Genomic DNA, 14514 nt, shown 5'->3' on the forward strand with positions numbered 1-14514 from the left:
TTTCGTATTTAATGTCTTAGATTCACGTTAATAGGTCCATCAAAATAATCATGGCTGATTCTAAAATGATTTAGCCTTTTTTTTTTTTTTTTTTGAATTGAAATTGACCGTTGTTGCAATTTCCTAATGTCAACGACTGACTTCACACAATCAAACTTTAGAATAAATGCAACTGTTACTATAAAAAATAACGAAGGGGATCGACTAACAAAGGGTTTTGACAAAATGATTTGACTAAACTTTCTAGCTGTCTGATTGCTATATATCTGACGGTTTACAGGTTTGATGACATGACACACTGTTTAATACTGGTATGCGTTTGGCGTAACCAAAATTAGCGGAGCGTGAGCATAGTGAAGGAATTTCAGTCTAAAGTGTAACCAATTATTTCTTGCATCAGTTGTAAATCTCAATTGAATTGCAAGAATTATTGTACGTATAAATATGGCTTGATATCCTAACCCCAGTGAATAAAAAAGTGTGGGTATTCTTTTGATGGATGAAAGTGGCTTGAGTTACTATGTTGTGACATGAGACATGATGAGAGAGATCCACATTTACATCTGTAATTCTGAACAGTGAACAAAGTGAATGGTAATTAATTAAGCTTCTAAGGATCATCATATTTACATCAAAATAGAGTTTCCAAACTATAACGAAGATTTTGTAGATTATTGAGAGCAGAGATCGTGTAGGAGAAGATGACGGTTTTATGTTCATTTTATTTACGAACCAAACACAAACCTACAATCAATTATATGACATGTCATCAAATTTATAAACCGTCGGATATATCTATATTATAAGGAACAATGGTATTTTCATCAATGGACAGAGATCTATAATACGGATACATAAAGGACGGTTAAGATGGTGCACCTAATATGTGTTTGGAAATATACAGATCGAGAACATAAAGGACGGTCGCGATCTACCCACTAATACGTGATTTTACATATGGACAGATATCACTGATAAAAGCGTTAACGGTTACAACTTGATCCGGTTATTATGATGATAAAACCACCACCAATTACAGATTCCCAATATTAAAGCATAACGGTTACAATTTTCCATTATTTGTTCCCAAAATCAAACTTCCATTATGAGCTCCTCCTTTTTTGATCCCTTAATTAAGATGATAAATACCGTTCACGAAGAAAGTGAAGCCTATATAAAGTTGCATTAGGTTTCACTACCGTTCACATTCTTTGCTCAAAGCCTCAAACTTCTCACACCTACTTGCTCTATCTACTACTCCATAACAACAGGTATTTATTTTGTAATTGATTTATTTGCTCGACCAAAAGTTTATATTTATCGATCTCTCTACCCTATTTAGATTTCCCAATTTCAATGGCTGCACAAACCACGTGTAGCACCTCCAAATCTGTACCCGTGAGTACTAAAAGACCTTTAATCAGCCAACTGACATGGTGGAAGGGGAAGTATAGATGACTCGATTCATGATTTTCACACGGAACCAAGATGACTTAATGGGCACAGTGAAAATTCCACCCTACAGATTTTCGTTTTCTGTTTTTGAAGAACTGGAGTCAAATACTGCAAACACGTACATTCCAATTATTATAGCATTAGTTCTGTCCCAATGCAATTTTAATTATTTTCACTTCTTATGGTGAAGCAGTTGTGGGCGGTGATCTTAGCATGCTCTACAAGAAATTAAGAGGGCAAATAAACAACGATCCATAATGCGCGGCCGGACTCTACCTACCAAAAGTGGGAACTTTACTGCGGGCCTGCTTTTGTTGTTTGACAACCCAAATACATTTTTTGAAGCAGCATTATTAAAACTAACAACATCCTTTTGAGCATGAGAACATGACCATATGATTCGAAAATCACATAAACTAACATTTGATCCAACAATTTCACTCAATTATATTGTATATATTAATTTTGCTACTATTGGTGATAAAAAGTCACATAACGCAAAAGAAATAAAAAAATAATCTAGAGATGGTATATAAGTGCCAAGTGCAATCTCAAAATCCACATCTCCTTTAAATTCCATTGCAAACAATGTAACTATCCAAAACTTCGTATTTCCTGTCGGTCTCTTGCATGATTAAGTATTAATTTAATTTGCAGGATCAAATAATGGGCAAATCGAATCAACGTTATAGAGTATTTGTTTAACTCTATCTACAGGAGAACGGAAGGACATGGGTAGTCCTTGCTGGTATATATGCTTTTTTGGATTCAATGATTATTAGGTGATGATATGTGTAATGTATCTTGCACTCCATATTAATGCCCTTTATGGATGAAGTGCAGGCAGGGATCCACAACCAGAATAATATCCGAGTTGCTTGAACTCTTAATGAGGTATAGTGACTGCGCAACATGCTACCCAGGGGGAAGACCATGGTTCGATGGATGGTGAACTACGTTCAGAATTAAGACAAGACAAAGAAGACCGAGCAAATTTTCTCCTTTTTTTCCTCATTGTATACGATGTTTATCCAGTAGCACTGTGCAGTTTTTCACTAAGAGGAGGTTAAAAATAGAAACCCCACAAGCATGAAACCCCGGGACTGAGCTCTAGACTTAACGATGGCATCAGATAAAAAATTTATGTTCCATAGCCGAGCTTCGCCCGATAGGTTATTTTGCCAACATTTTTTATGTTCCAATAATAAGATAATGTTTCACATTTCACGTAAAAATAACGGTTTGTTTTCTTTAGAATACAAATTATTAGGAGTTAACAAATTCTTTTAGATCCGGCTATGTTAACAATAATTCATCAATAGCCCAACTATGTTAACATGTTATTCGTCAAAAGATATGCCAGGTAGCCAAGGCTTACCTATGTGTGCGTCAATGTGATTTTCATTAGTCATCCTTCTTATTCAGTAATTATGACAAAGTTCGATTCCCAGTAAGGTGTAGAATCCACAAAATTTGCATTCTATCCATAAAACTAATACATTGGGTGTGATTGAAAAATATTGACATACTTTGATATGTAACTGCTATAGACTTCGGAATGGTACCATTTTGATCGGTAAAAAGGAAATTTCATTGAAGAAAGGCACTGAAGGGGTACCTTAACCCAAAGAAAGACACTTAAGGTGGAATAGTACCATATTAAAGGAAAATATTATCTTGCTTATTAAGTTAACGGATCCAAATAAAAGATGGCGTATATATAATAGAGAATTAAGGATAAGTTATAACTATTGAGACAAATGTTAGCACACACTAGATTTGTGCCTGATGATATTTTTCAATAATGTTGTAGTAGTAAGTTCGTTGAGACTTGTGAAAGCAAAAGATTTTAGACTTATAAAACTTAAAAATAGAAAACTTATTGCAAAATTGATTTCAAGATATTAAAAGTAACCAAGACACTAGATTCCACTATTATACATGAATGAACGATACCAAATATGTTTCAAAAGTCTAACTATCCTTTAAGTCCTTTATTTCTTAATTCACACATAATCAAACATATTCCCAAATATTAATTGTATTCCCTAAGAATAGACTATCAATCAATTAAACAAAGTATAATCTATCAAATTGAATCACAAGTAATTAAGAAAATTATGTGAACATTTAGAACTCCACAAAAGCGGTGATTGAATGAAAATTATAGATTAGAGAAAATAAAATTGTTACCAATCATTCATGCATAGATAGCTTCATCCATTGCCTTGGTTGCGCGAAATTAGCTCATCATCATGGAAACACGCTCAAAATTCGTTTTTATTGCTCAAAGGGTGTTTACAAAGATGAAATGGGAGAAACAATGATAAAACAGTGATTTTCTTTTCTCTCCCAAAAACTCTCCAGCTCTCTATTTATACACACAAATACACATCACTCAAATATATTCTTCCATAACTCCAAAATCTTCTTCTTTTTAATTAAAAATATCTTCAGAATTTTTCCTTCTCTTTATTTTATATATTTCTTTACTAAACCCATATCTTCTTTAAATCGCAGAATAAAATCCAAGATAAAATCTTCTAAGGATATCTTTCTTGTTTAATACAAGATAACTTCCTTTTTCTTCAAAACTTCATGTTTGTAAGGCAAGAAGATATTCTTATCTTAAAGATAATAATTTCTTTACCAGTGAAACCAAATTTCCCGCCAATTTTTTCTTTTCAAATCAAGGAAGAAGATTGAGCCTCCTTAACCAGTAATGGGGTGCGATTAGTAGTTGGTTCCCTGGGGTGCCCCTTATCAGTTAGGTGCCCCTTATCCAAAATTGAGAGTCCGAATAACATGTGTCCTCCGGGTGCCTATACCAACTTTTCGAGCCGAATTTTCCAAAAATGTTTATTTTCCAAAAATACCTACAAACACATAAAACACCATAATAAGTACCAACAATACTGAAAATTGAGGACAATTTGGTCACAAAAATGGGTCTATCAAATACCCCCAAACTTATTTTTTGCTAGTCCTCGAGAAAATCTAATCTAGAAAAATAAAAATGACTACACTTAGCACGTGCAACAAGCCGTTAAACCGCTAGGTGGCCCTAGCGGCGGAGTGTTGTCTCCGGAGGGTTTACCAAAGGTTTACCCACAAAACCTTTACTCCAGACCCTAGCTATCTATGCAGAACCTTGGAAGGCACTAAAGAATCTCCTTGGTTGGCATACAATCATTGACTATAGGAGGAAGTACCCTGATGCGAAATTCCAATTGTTGTACACGAGTTTGCACTCAACATACTAAAATTCATATATAAGTGACACAGCTCTACTCAGATAGTTTCTAGACATCATAACCGGAGTCAACCAATCACATGGAAAGATTAAGAGGATGGATAAAGAGAAAAATAGATGGTTCAAAGTGAACGGTGTTTCCCATATATGTCTGAAGGCCTCTGCCAAGATGAACCTATCCTAATGGACTGAGATACCGGTCTGAATAATATCAACACAACTGGCATATACAAGGGGACCAGTGGTCGATAAACCTAACTCTAGGTCAACACAACTGGCATATACAAGGGCACTATTGGTCGACTTTATTGATTTTATTCCGGTTGGTTTGATGGTCTGGCCTCAAACTTTTTTCTTTTTTTTTTAATCTCAATCACCCTATTTCACCCTAGCAATGGTAACAACTTGAGTCGTGTGCCCCACCAAATCACGTAAGAAATAAAAACAGAAGGGATTAGGATTCAACGAGTTATGGCGAAACTACCATGTTTTTTTTTAATTCTAACACCTGAGCTTTGTGCTTTTATGAATAGACTCTTTAGATGTTTCCATCTAATAAGATTGGTTCCTCAACTCCTACAACCAAGATGTTCTCATCCACTTAGATTGGTTAGTGTCAACCTTAATAAACATAAATTTCTAGGCTCTGGAGTTTATTTATTGCAACTAAAAGCTAACAAAAAGTTTCTTCCCCACCCCCAAACTTAAATCTAACATTGTCCTCAATATTTCTAATGAAAGAGCAATACCAAACAGTAAAGTAACATGAGGAATTAGTAAAGAGAGAAGTCAGAAAGATAGTACCTGGTTGAAGAGAGAAATCAAAAACTAATATACAACATACAATCGCGTCGATGGTCAATCAAGGGTAAACAGGGTCCTCCAGAGGGACCTCCTCAATATCACCTGTAGGAAAGGGCTCTAAAAAGGGTTTCAACCTCTGACCGTTAATCTTCGAAGAACTACTACCATCCGGTGTCTCGATCTCAACAGCTCCATGAGGAAAGACAGTGCGAACAATAAAAGGACCCGTCCACCGAGAACGTAACTTCCCAGGGAAAAGATGCAAGCGGGTATCATACAGAAGAACTTTTTGACCTGGAGAAAATGACTTTCTTAATATATTTCTATCATGCACAAGTTTCATTTTTTTCTTATACTCCTTAGCACTATCGTATGCATCTCTGCGAATCTCTTCCAACTCATTGAGCTGGAGTTTCCTATGGGCTCCTGCCTTGTCGAGTGAAAAATTTAGCTGCTTAACAGCCCAATAAGCTCTATGTTCTAACTCAACAGGTAAGTGACATGCCTTGCCATACACAAGTCGATAATGATACATTCCAATAGGGGTTTTAAACGCAGTACGGTGAGCCCATAAGGCATCAATAAGCCTAGACGACCAGTCTTTCCGATAAGGATTAACTGTTTTCTCTAATATACGTTTTATCTCCCTATTGGAAACTTCTACCTGACCACTAGTCTGTGGATGATACGAGGTAGCTACCTTATGTGTAATACCATATTTCTTCATCAAAAGCCTAAAAGGTCCATTACAAAAGTGCGACCCTCCATCACTAATCATAGCTCGCGGTGTACCAAAAACGTGTAAGTATATTATTTTTCAAGAACTCACAACCCTATGGTCATTGGTTTTACATGCATCCGCCTCAATCCACTTAGAGACATAGTCTACAACGACAAGGATGTATAAGTTACCAAAAGAATTAGGAAACAGACCCATAAAGTCAATACCCCACACGTCAAAGACCTCCACAACTAAAATAGGGTTCAAGGGCATCATGTTCCAACGGGAAATGCTTCCTAATTTCTGGAAACGCTCACAAGTAACACAGTGACTATGGGAGTCTTTAAACAATGAAGGCCAATAGAATCCACACTGCAATATCTTATCAGCAGTCTTCTTAGCACTAAGGTGACCCCCATAAGACTATGATTTTGATTATAAATAATGATAATTAATGAATGATAATTGATGAATGATTTTGTTATGCTCCCACCGTCTTCAAAAAAAAAATGTCTGTTTTGGTTCTGTTAAAATATTAAGAAGACAATGATATTTTGCTTTTATCTATTTTATTTTAATAAAAATAATAATAATAAAGGCTATCTAAAATTGTTAGGGAATTTTGTTTTGGAGATTATATACATATGGAGTACGAAATATCAGGGTTCATTAGATCCTTGAATAGCTGAATTTGAAAAAAGAACAAACACTTAAAATGAACAAATACCTTGACTGATTCAGTGTTTCGGCATTTTTTTCACACTTACTACAAATTTATAGTTAGTACCAAACAATATGTGCTAGCTACGTAGATCCTGATGTTGAAATGCTTCCACTAGAGAAAACCTTAAAAAAGTATGCTTTTCCAACTTGAAGTAATCTAATTTCAAAGATTCTTGCTTGTTTGTGCTCTTTACTTGCTCCCTCACCCAACCAAAAGTTCCCACCAAAACAAGCCGTTTTTAGGATATTAGGTCCGTCTCTCGCCTGTGTTGCATTATGCAACTTGCAAGACCACAAGGTACAATAACTAGGTCGATTTCCATATATGCATGATGGTTTCTTTATATTACATGTTCTCTCTTTTTATCTTTTTGAGATTTGAATATACTCTTAACTACATTGATCAAGTTGTTTTCAGAAAATGGTTACTAAATCTGATAAAAATGATGAAAGTCTGAGGATTTTTCACCTGTTCATCTTCCCCATTTTTGGTCTTCTATGAACTGGACTCAAATATGTACAGCGGAATCCCAGCTGGGTGCTGATGTGTAGTAGCAATGTAGTGTTTTATAGCTAGCTTTTTTATATTCGAGGTACCACATGCTCAACAATGTGTCACCTTCAATTAAGAAGATTCTGGAAAATCAAATGAACATTAGAAACTCACTCATTGCAAAGACCACCTCAAATTCTGGCTTACTTTTTTGAATGTTCAGCAGGATTCCAGTGCTGATGAAAAGGCCCCATATTTCTCAGCAGCAGGTACCAACTAGTTTGTCTGAATAAGCGTAGAACTGGCATTTGTGTACAACGGTCATCGGCAATGGAAGTGGCATTTGTGTGTAACTACTGGAAAACTTATACAATGTTTTAGTTTCGAATCATGTCAGAAATGATGTGTACAGCTTCGAAGAATGAAAATTTCTACAATGAATATGTATTCTCTTTTGTTATTTAAGTTCATGAACTGACCGACTTGATAAAGTAACCAGTTTAAGAATGCGTACGGATATGCGTACCTAAGCAACTGGATTTGAGTTGGTTTTGGTTTCCAACCTTAGCAAAAATTTTCGGGTAGAAAACTTCCGTCAGTATGCGTACGGGCACATCAATGGAGGATACATTAAGCATGGAAGCGATATATCAATAATAGTTTGTGTCCTCCATAGTGTAAACACCAAGGCCGCCATCTTTCATCGGCAAGGTGGCAATGCGCTGCTGTAGATGACCAAAGCCTGCAACATCACCTGTAACAATATGTCTCAAAAATTGAAACAATTGTTGATCATAAAGGTTTTTAGCACTCTCCAAAGCAAGGGGATTGGTGGTCCTCAAGGAAATATACAGCCTAGAGACACCGATGCAACTGCGTAAAAAAAGGAGCTTGCTTTGAAGGTATTTCAGCTTCTTTATAACATCCATTAAGGTGACAGTTTTATCAACCCTGGCCCAAATTAGATCACTGCAAAATTGGAGATCGAAACTGACCGATCCTCCCAACAGTTTGACCCCTATAAAAGGCCTACCAATGTCCAACGGGAAAACACTGTCATCTAAACTCCTAGGATCCACCACCAGCCAGAAAATCTCGGTCTTCTTGATGTTCAAATGAATCCCACTACTACCACCCTCTGACTGAATGATGCTCAAGGCCTTCGACACTTCCAATGTATCCCCTACCAACGTGCCATCATCCAAATACCACGTGTGCAAGTCAAGCCGGCACTGCAAAGAAATCATACATACGAGTGGATGTAAAGTAAGGGCGGACAACAAGGGACCTAACGGGTCCCCTTGTGGAACATCCAAGGACGAATATAAAGTGAATTCGTTGTAGTAAAGTCTGGCAGGCTTAGCATAACAAAAATCTACCCACCTGGCAATGCTGGGGCATTTGCTTCGGACTTCCCTGACCATAGTGGTCCTGTCCACAAGATTAAAAGCATTGGAGAAATCAACTAAAAGCATGGTCATGTTATCATGTCCCCCTTTCAACTCCAATAACCTATTATCCGAATGTAAGATAACTTCTCCCCTACAAGGGATCCCCACACCGAACTGATGATTACCTAAGTAGGAGGCCATTTCTTTACCAAACAAACTCGCAGCTAACTTTGAGTAAAACCTCCTCCAAACCGTGCCTACAATAATTGGTCTCTACCCACCACCAGTCTTGAGCAAAGGCGTTAAAGGGGCACTGGAAACAAACTCCTCTAAAACAGCCGGACACCTTCCTACCAACAATAAATTAACCACCCCGGCTATGGAAGCTAAGAGGTCGAAGCAACTTGTAATGGGATATGTGTGTTTGCGTCTGTGAACTATAATAGTCCCATATTTGCTCAAAAGTTAAGTCTATCATATGTCTTTATTGACAAAAGATAGAATGAACTTTGAACAACAAAAGTTAAGCCTATTATGTCGTTATGCGAATATTGATGGAAGATAGGATGAACTATGTCTACAAAGATTAAGTCTATTATACGTCTCTATGCAAATATTGATGAAAAATTGAATGAATCTTTGAATATTACACAGTATTGGTCTTTCCCTGATCTACATCTTTGTGTAAATACTGTGCGGCTCCAAAAGTTCTCGTATGTTGAGCGTCTCCGACTAAATTAATCATGGGTTCTCTTATGGTTAATTTAATTGAGTATTTTGGATATAAAATCATGTTTCACGTGATTTGTTAATGTCCAAAGAAATCCTTCTTTTCTTGTGAAAGTAAGGTCGCCCTTGTTGTTTTTTCGGGAATGACATTTTATGGGGGAGAGTTCTTAATTGAACTTGTGCTTAATTGCCAAATCTTTGTAGGGAGTGCGGCTTTGGAATATTGTAGGAGTTTTCTTGTATCTTTATAAACTCCTTGATGAATACACTAGTTCCGGCTATGTGAAATCATCGAAACAAAGTTGATATGTTCTCTTTTGGTTATGAAGTATCTTTGTGGAAATTTCATTAGGATCCCACTAGTTTTCGTACCTTTGCCAATTTATATTGACAAAAAGGGGGAGAATTAATGTGTAGTTCACACTACAAATACATATGGTTTACAGATCATTATGTAAGGGGGATTGGTTTTCATGTGAGATAAAGTATTGACTAAGGGGGGGTGATACATATCACCATAGTATTATTGTCAAAGTTGTGATGCAATTGGACTTTGATGTTGTGTAATAATACTATAACACTGTATAACAATGATTGAGAGCAAATGTTTTCTCATTGTTATAGATACGGATCTTCAACAACGATGATGCTGAGTTGAACACGTTCATAATCTCTGGAGTACTTGGAAGTGACGAAGATCTCGAGTAATGTTGAAGAGCCAAGGAAATCAAACATTTGGATTGAGAGCTACAAAGTTTATTTATTTTGTAATCCATATGTATTGATAGTTTTGTCACTAAAATTGACAAAGGGGGAGATTGTTGGAGCACTGCTCGGTCGAACTCGCAAGAGGCGTGCTATATCAAGCTTGTTTGTCAAGTTTAGTTGCCAAAACTATAAGTATTGATTTCTAGTCTACTTATAGCAAAGTATTAGGATAGAAAGTATAGTTGAGCATTAGACTTCATGGTGTTCGTCGATTGAAGACGGATAACTACTAAGGGGATCTTGTAGAACTTCATCAACAAAAGGTATGTGGAGACTTGAACTCATATATCACTCAACAGTCTATCTACTCTATCTCCTATTTGAGACAAAAGTCGTATAGCTATATAGACTTCAATTATGCACATTTGATATTTCGAGCTGAGTTTAACTCGGTTACATATTTCTCGAAATATGTGTTTGTAGGATTTCGCTTTAACCAAATTCATCTTATATTCTTGACGAAAGTCAAAAGATGATCATGTGAAAATCTCCTTGTAACATCTTACATGATTTGTGTGAGACAGTCATTTGATGTAGACTCAGAATGTTTCGTATTGATCATTCGATCACTTGAAAATTGCTTTGAAGCTAATAGTTTGTGTGAGACAGCTATTGTCGTCTTCCGAGAATGTTTCAATGATAGAAATGGAGTTTAGAACAATTGGATATAAGCATAGTATGCGTACTTGCATATATGTAATCCAAGTCCGGGAACCATAGTATGCATACCCGTATGTGTACTGGTTGGTTTAGTGAAAGTCCGGGAACCTTATACGCATATCGGTATGCGTACTGGCGTGAGGTTCAGGTCCGGGAATTTCTGATGAGTTTGGAAGGTATGCGTACCACTTCGCATACTGGCGAATCCAAACTTAGTCCGGGTACTTAGGTATGTGTACCCGTATGCATATGCATACCTGAGTAAGTTAAGTTCTAAAATCGATTTGTTCATGAACTAATACGTTTATACAATAAGGAATGCAATATTTTGCAATCCGTGGATATAATGTTCATGACTTGATTCGAGTGAATCAAAATTGATTTTGCTTCAATTGTATCTTTATACTTCTATGAGAAATTAAGCAATTCAACAACTCTAGAAATAGTTTCATTTGAGTCATTTGAACTAGTTATGGTTAAGATGAATGAGGTTGATATGAAAGTATTCATATGGCTAACTTTGGTTAACTATTTTTGAGCCAACAAAGGTGTACACGTTTAGGTACGATTACTCATATCTAAATGAAGTCACTTTTCATTTGTGTGTAACAAGCTAAGTTCGATGTATCGGTTGAAAATATTAGGTTGAATCTAATCAGGTTTTCATCTAACGGTGAATATAGAATGCTTTGTTACCAAGGTAGCATTGATTACAAACCCTGATTTGAAGACTATATAAAGGAGAACTCTAGCAACTGGGAAACCTAATCCCCACACCTCCTGTGTGATACTAGTTGCGACTAACAACCAGACCCAACCCAGTAGGTTAACGACTTGAAGACTTCATTGGGATTGTGAAGCCAGACCCAACTATTTTCTCTGTAGTTGTATGTTCTGAATCTTCTGATCTTGTTGTTTTCTATCGTGATTGAGTACTATCTTCTATAAGATTTGCTCGAGATTTAATCTCCGATATGCAAGATAAAAAGTAGTCACAAACATCTTCGTCTCATCGTTTGTGATTCCACAATATCTTGTTTTGCTATCATACGATTAAGATTATTGTGAGGTGTTTGATATTACTAGGTCGTTCTTCGGGAGTATAAGTCCGGTGTATCAATTGGTTCATGTTCACCTTGATTTATCAAAAGACGGAACAAAACTCATAGGTATATCTGTGGGAGACAGATTTATCTATTAAGTAGACTTTTCTGTGTGAGACAGATTGGTTTATCAAGTCTTCGACTTTGGATCACAACAACTCTTAGTTGTGGGTGAGATCAGTTAAGGGAATCAAGTGCGCAGAATCCGGCGTGGTTCTAGAGGCATAAGGAACGCGACTGTACTTTGATCAGTGTGATATTGGTTAGGGATCAACTACATGCCAGTCCGAAGTTAACTTGGAGTAGGCTAGTGTCTGTAGCGGATTAATACAGTGTGGTGTTTAAATCTGGAATAGGTCCCGGTTTTTTTTTGCATGTGCGGTTTCCTCGTTAACAAAATTTTTGGTGTCTGTGTTATTTCTTTTCCGCATTATATTTGTCTATATAATTGAAATATCACAGGTTGTGCGTAAGTTCAATCACTTGTGAATCTAACAGTTGGTTGTTGATTAAATTGATTGACATTTGGATATTGGTTTTTGATACCGTCCAAGTTATTTCTTATATTCAATCGGGATCGCAAATTCCTATTTGTTTGATTGCATATTGAATTGAGAAATAGAGATATAACTCTTGGATATACTTTTCTCAAGATTGCTTAGTTGATTCTCTTGGAAGTATATTGGAGTTAGTCCATACAAATTGCTAAGTGAAATATTGGGTATGGTTGTTAGACCACCGCTTTTTCACAATTCCTTTAAAATGATTGACTGATTTAGGCATTTATTTGACAATCAATGAATTCCCTACAAAAAAGAAAAAAAAAGTATGCTCTCACACAAAGAACATGATATCTTATGGCTGTCAGCGTCAACACATATTTATTTTGTCGTTTTAAACTTTGAACAATATTTTCCAAGATACCATAACATTTTGGAATTTTAAATGACTTAGACACTTATGGAACTTTAAATAGAACTAGAAGATTTTTTGAGGAAGTTAGAAGTATTATTATGCCTTCGATACTTAGAGGTACGTAAGAAAGCTGGGAACTTGTTATACTTTTTTTTTTTTGGAGGTACAACTTGCTTGTGAGTTTTTCTTATGGATGTGAAATCAAAAAATTATAGATGAAAAAATGTGAATAACCATAAAAAAAAGCTCCATATATTGAGTTCGCCTAGAGCACCCAAAAACTATAAGATGGTCCTGGGTAAGCCCCTCGACTAGCAGGAGCTGGTTTATGGGTTGGTTGGGGGTGTGGTATTTGAGGTTTGACATGGATTGGGCTTTGACCCCAAATTTCACAGAACTCCACTATTCCGCTACCTAATAGATCAGTTGGTGAGTGAGGGGGCAGAATTATTATGAACCGTGACCGGGAACATTAAGTTACAACTTCTAGTGACAGACAGTCGAACACTAAAAAAAAGTGAAAAATAGAAGAGCAAAGGAAAGTTAGGGTTTTTGTACTTCATCTGAAGCTTGAACAAGGTAAAATCTATGGCTTCTCATTGTAATCTCTCATCTAAAAGTCTTCAAAGTTGTTGTTGCTTTGATTTTCATTTTCTTTTTCATTTTTTTTTAATCTTTTCTTTTATGTGGTTTCGGTTTCTGTAGCTGTTATGTTGAAGATCTTCAAGTTTTCGTATTTAATGTCTTAGATTCACGTTAATAGGTCCATCAAAATAATCATGGCTGATTCTAAAATGATTTAGCCTTTTTTTTTTTTTTTTTTTGAATTGAAATTGACCGTTGTTGCAATTTCCTAATGTCAACGACTGACTTCACACAATCAAACTTTAGAATAAATGCAACTGTTACTATAAAAAATAACGAAGGGGATCGACTAACAAAGGGTTTGACAAATGATTTGACTAAACTTTCTAGCTGTCTGATTGCTATATATCTGACGGTTTACAGGTTTGATTGACATGACACACTGTTTAATACTGTATGCGTTTGGCGTAACCAAAATTAGCGGAGCGTGAGCATAGTGAAGGAATTTCAGTCTAAAGTGTAACCAATTATTTCTTGCATCAGTTGTAAATCTCAATTGAATTGCAAGAATTATTGTACGTATAAATATGGCTTGATATCCTAACCCCAGTGAATAAAAAGTGTGGGTTATTCTTTTGATGGATGAAAGTGGCTTGAGTTACTATGTTGTGACATGAGACATGATGAGAGAGATCCACATTTACATCTGTAATTCTGAACAGTGAACAAAGTGAATGGTAATTAATTAAGCTTCTAAGGATCATCATATTTACATCAAAATAGAGTTTCCAAACTATAACGAAGATTTTGTAGATTATTGAGAGCAGAGATCGTGTAGGAGAAGATGACGGTTTATGTTCATTTTATTTACGAACCAAACACAAACCTACAATCAATTATATGACATGTCATCA

The 14514-nt window shown here is 36.0% G+C and overlaps 1 protein-coding gene across 1 annotated transcript; it reads right to left on the reverse strand.

The window, feature by feature from the left end:
* Positions 1 to 8099: 8099 nt before the first annotated feature.
* On the reverse strand, positions 8100 to 9041 carry LOC113305798. Its single transcript, XM_026554799.1, has one exon. It carries the CDS (start codon positions 9039 to 9041, stop codon positions 8100 to 8102), a length of 942 nt encoding a protein of 313 aa, XP_026410584.1.
* Between the last annotated feature and the right edge of the window lie 5473 nt (positions 9042 to 14514).

Source organism: Papaver somniferum, chromosome 8, assembly GCF_003573695.1.
Source record: "Papaver somniferum cultivar HN1 chromosome 8, ASM357369v1, whole genome shotgun sequence".
Taxonomy (NCBI): Eukaryota; Viridiplantae; Streptophyta; class Magnoliopsida; order Ranunculales; family Papaveraceae; genus Papaver; species Papaver somniferum.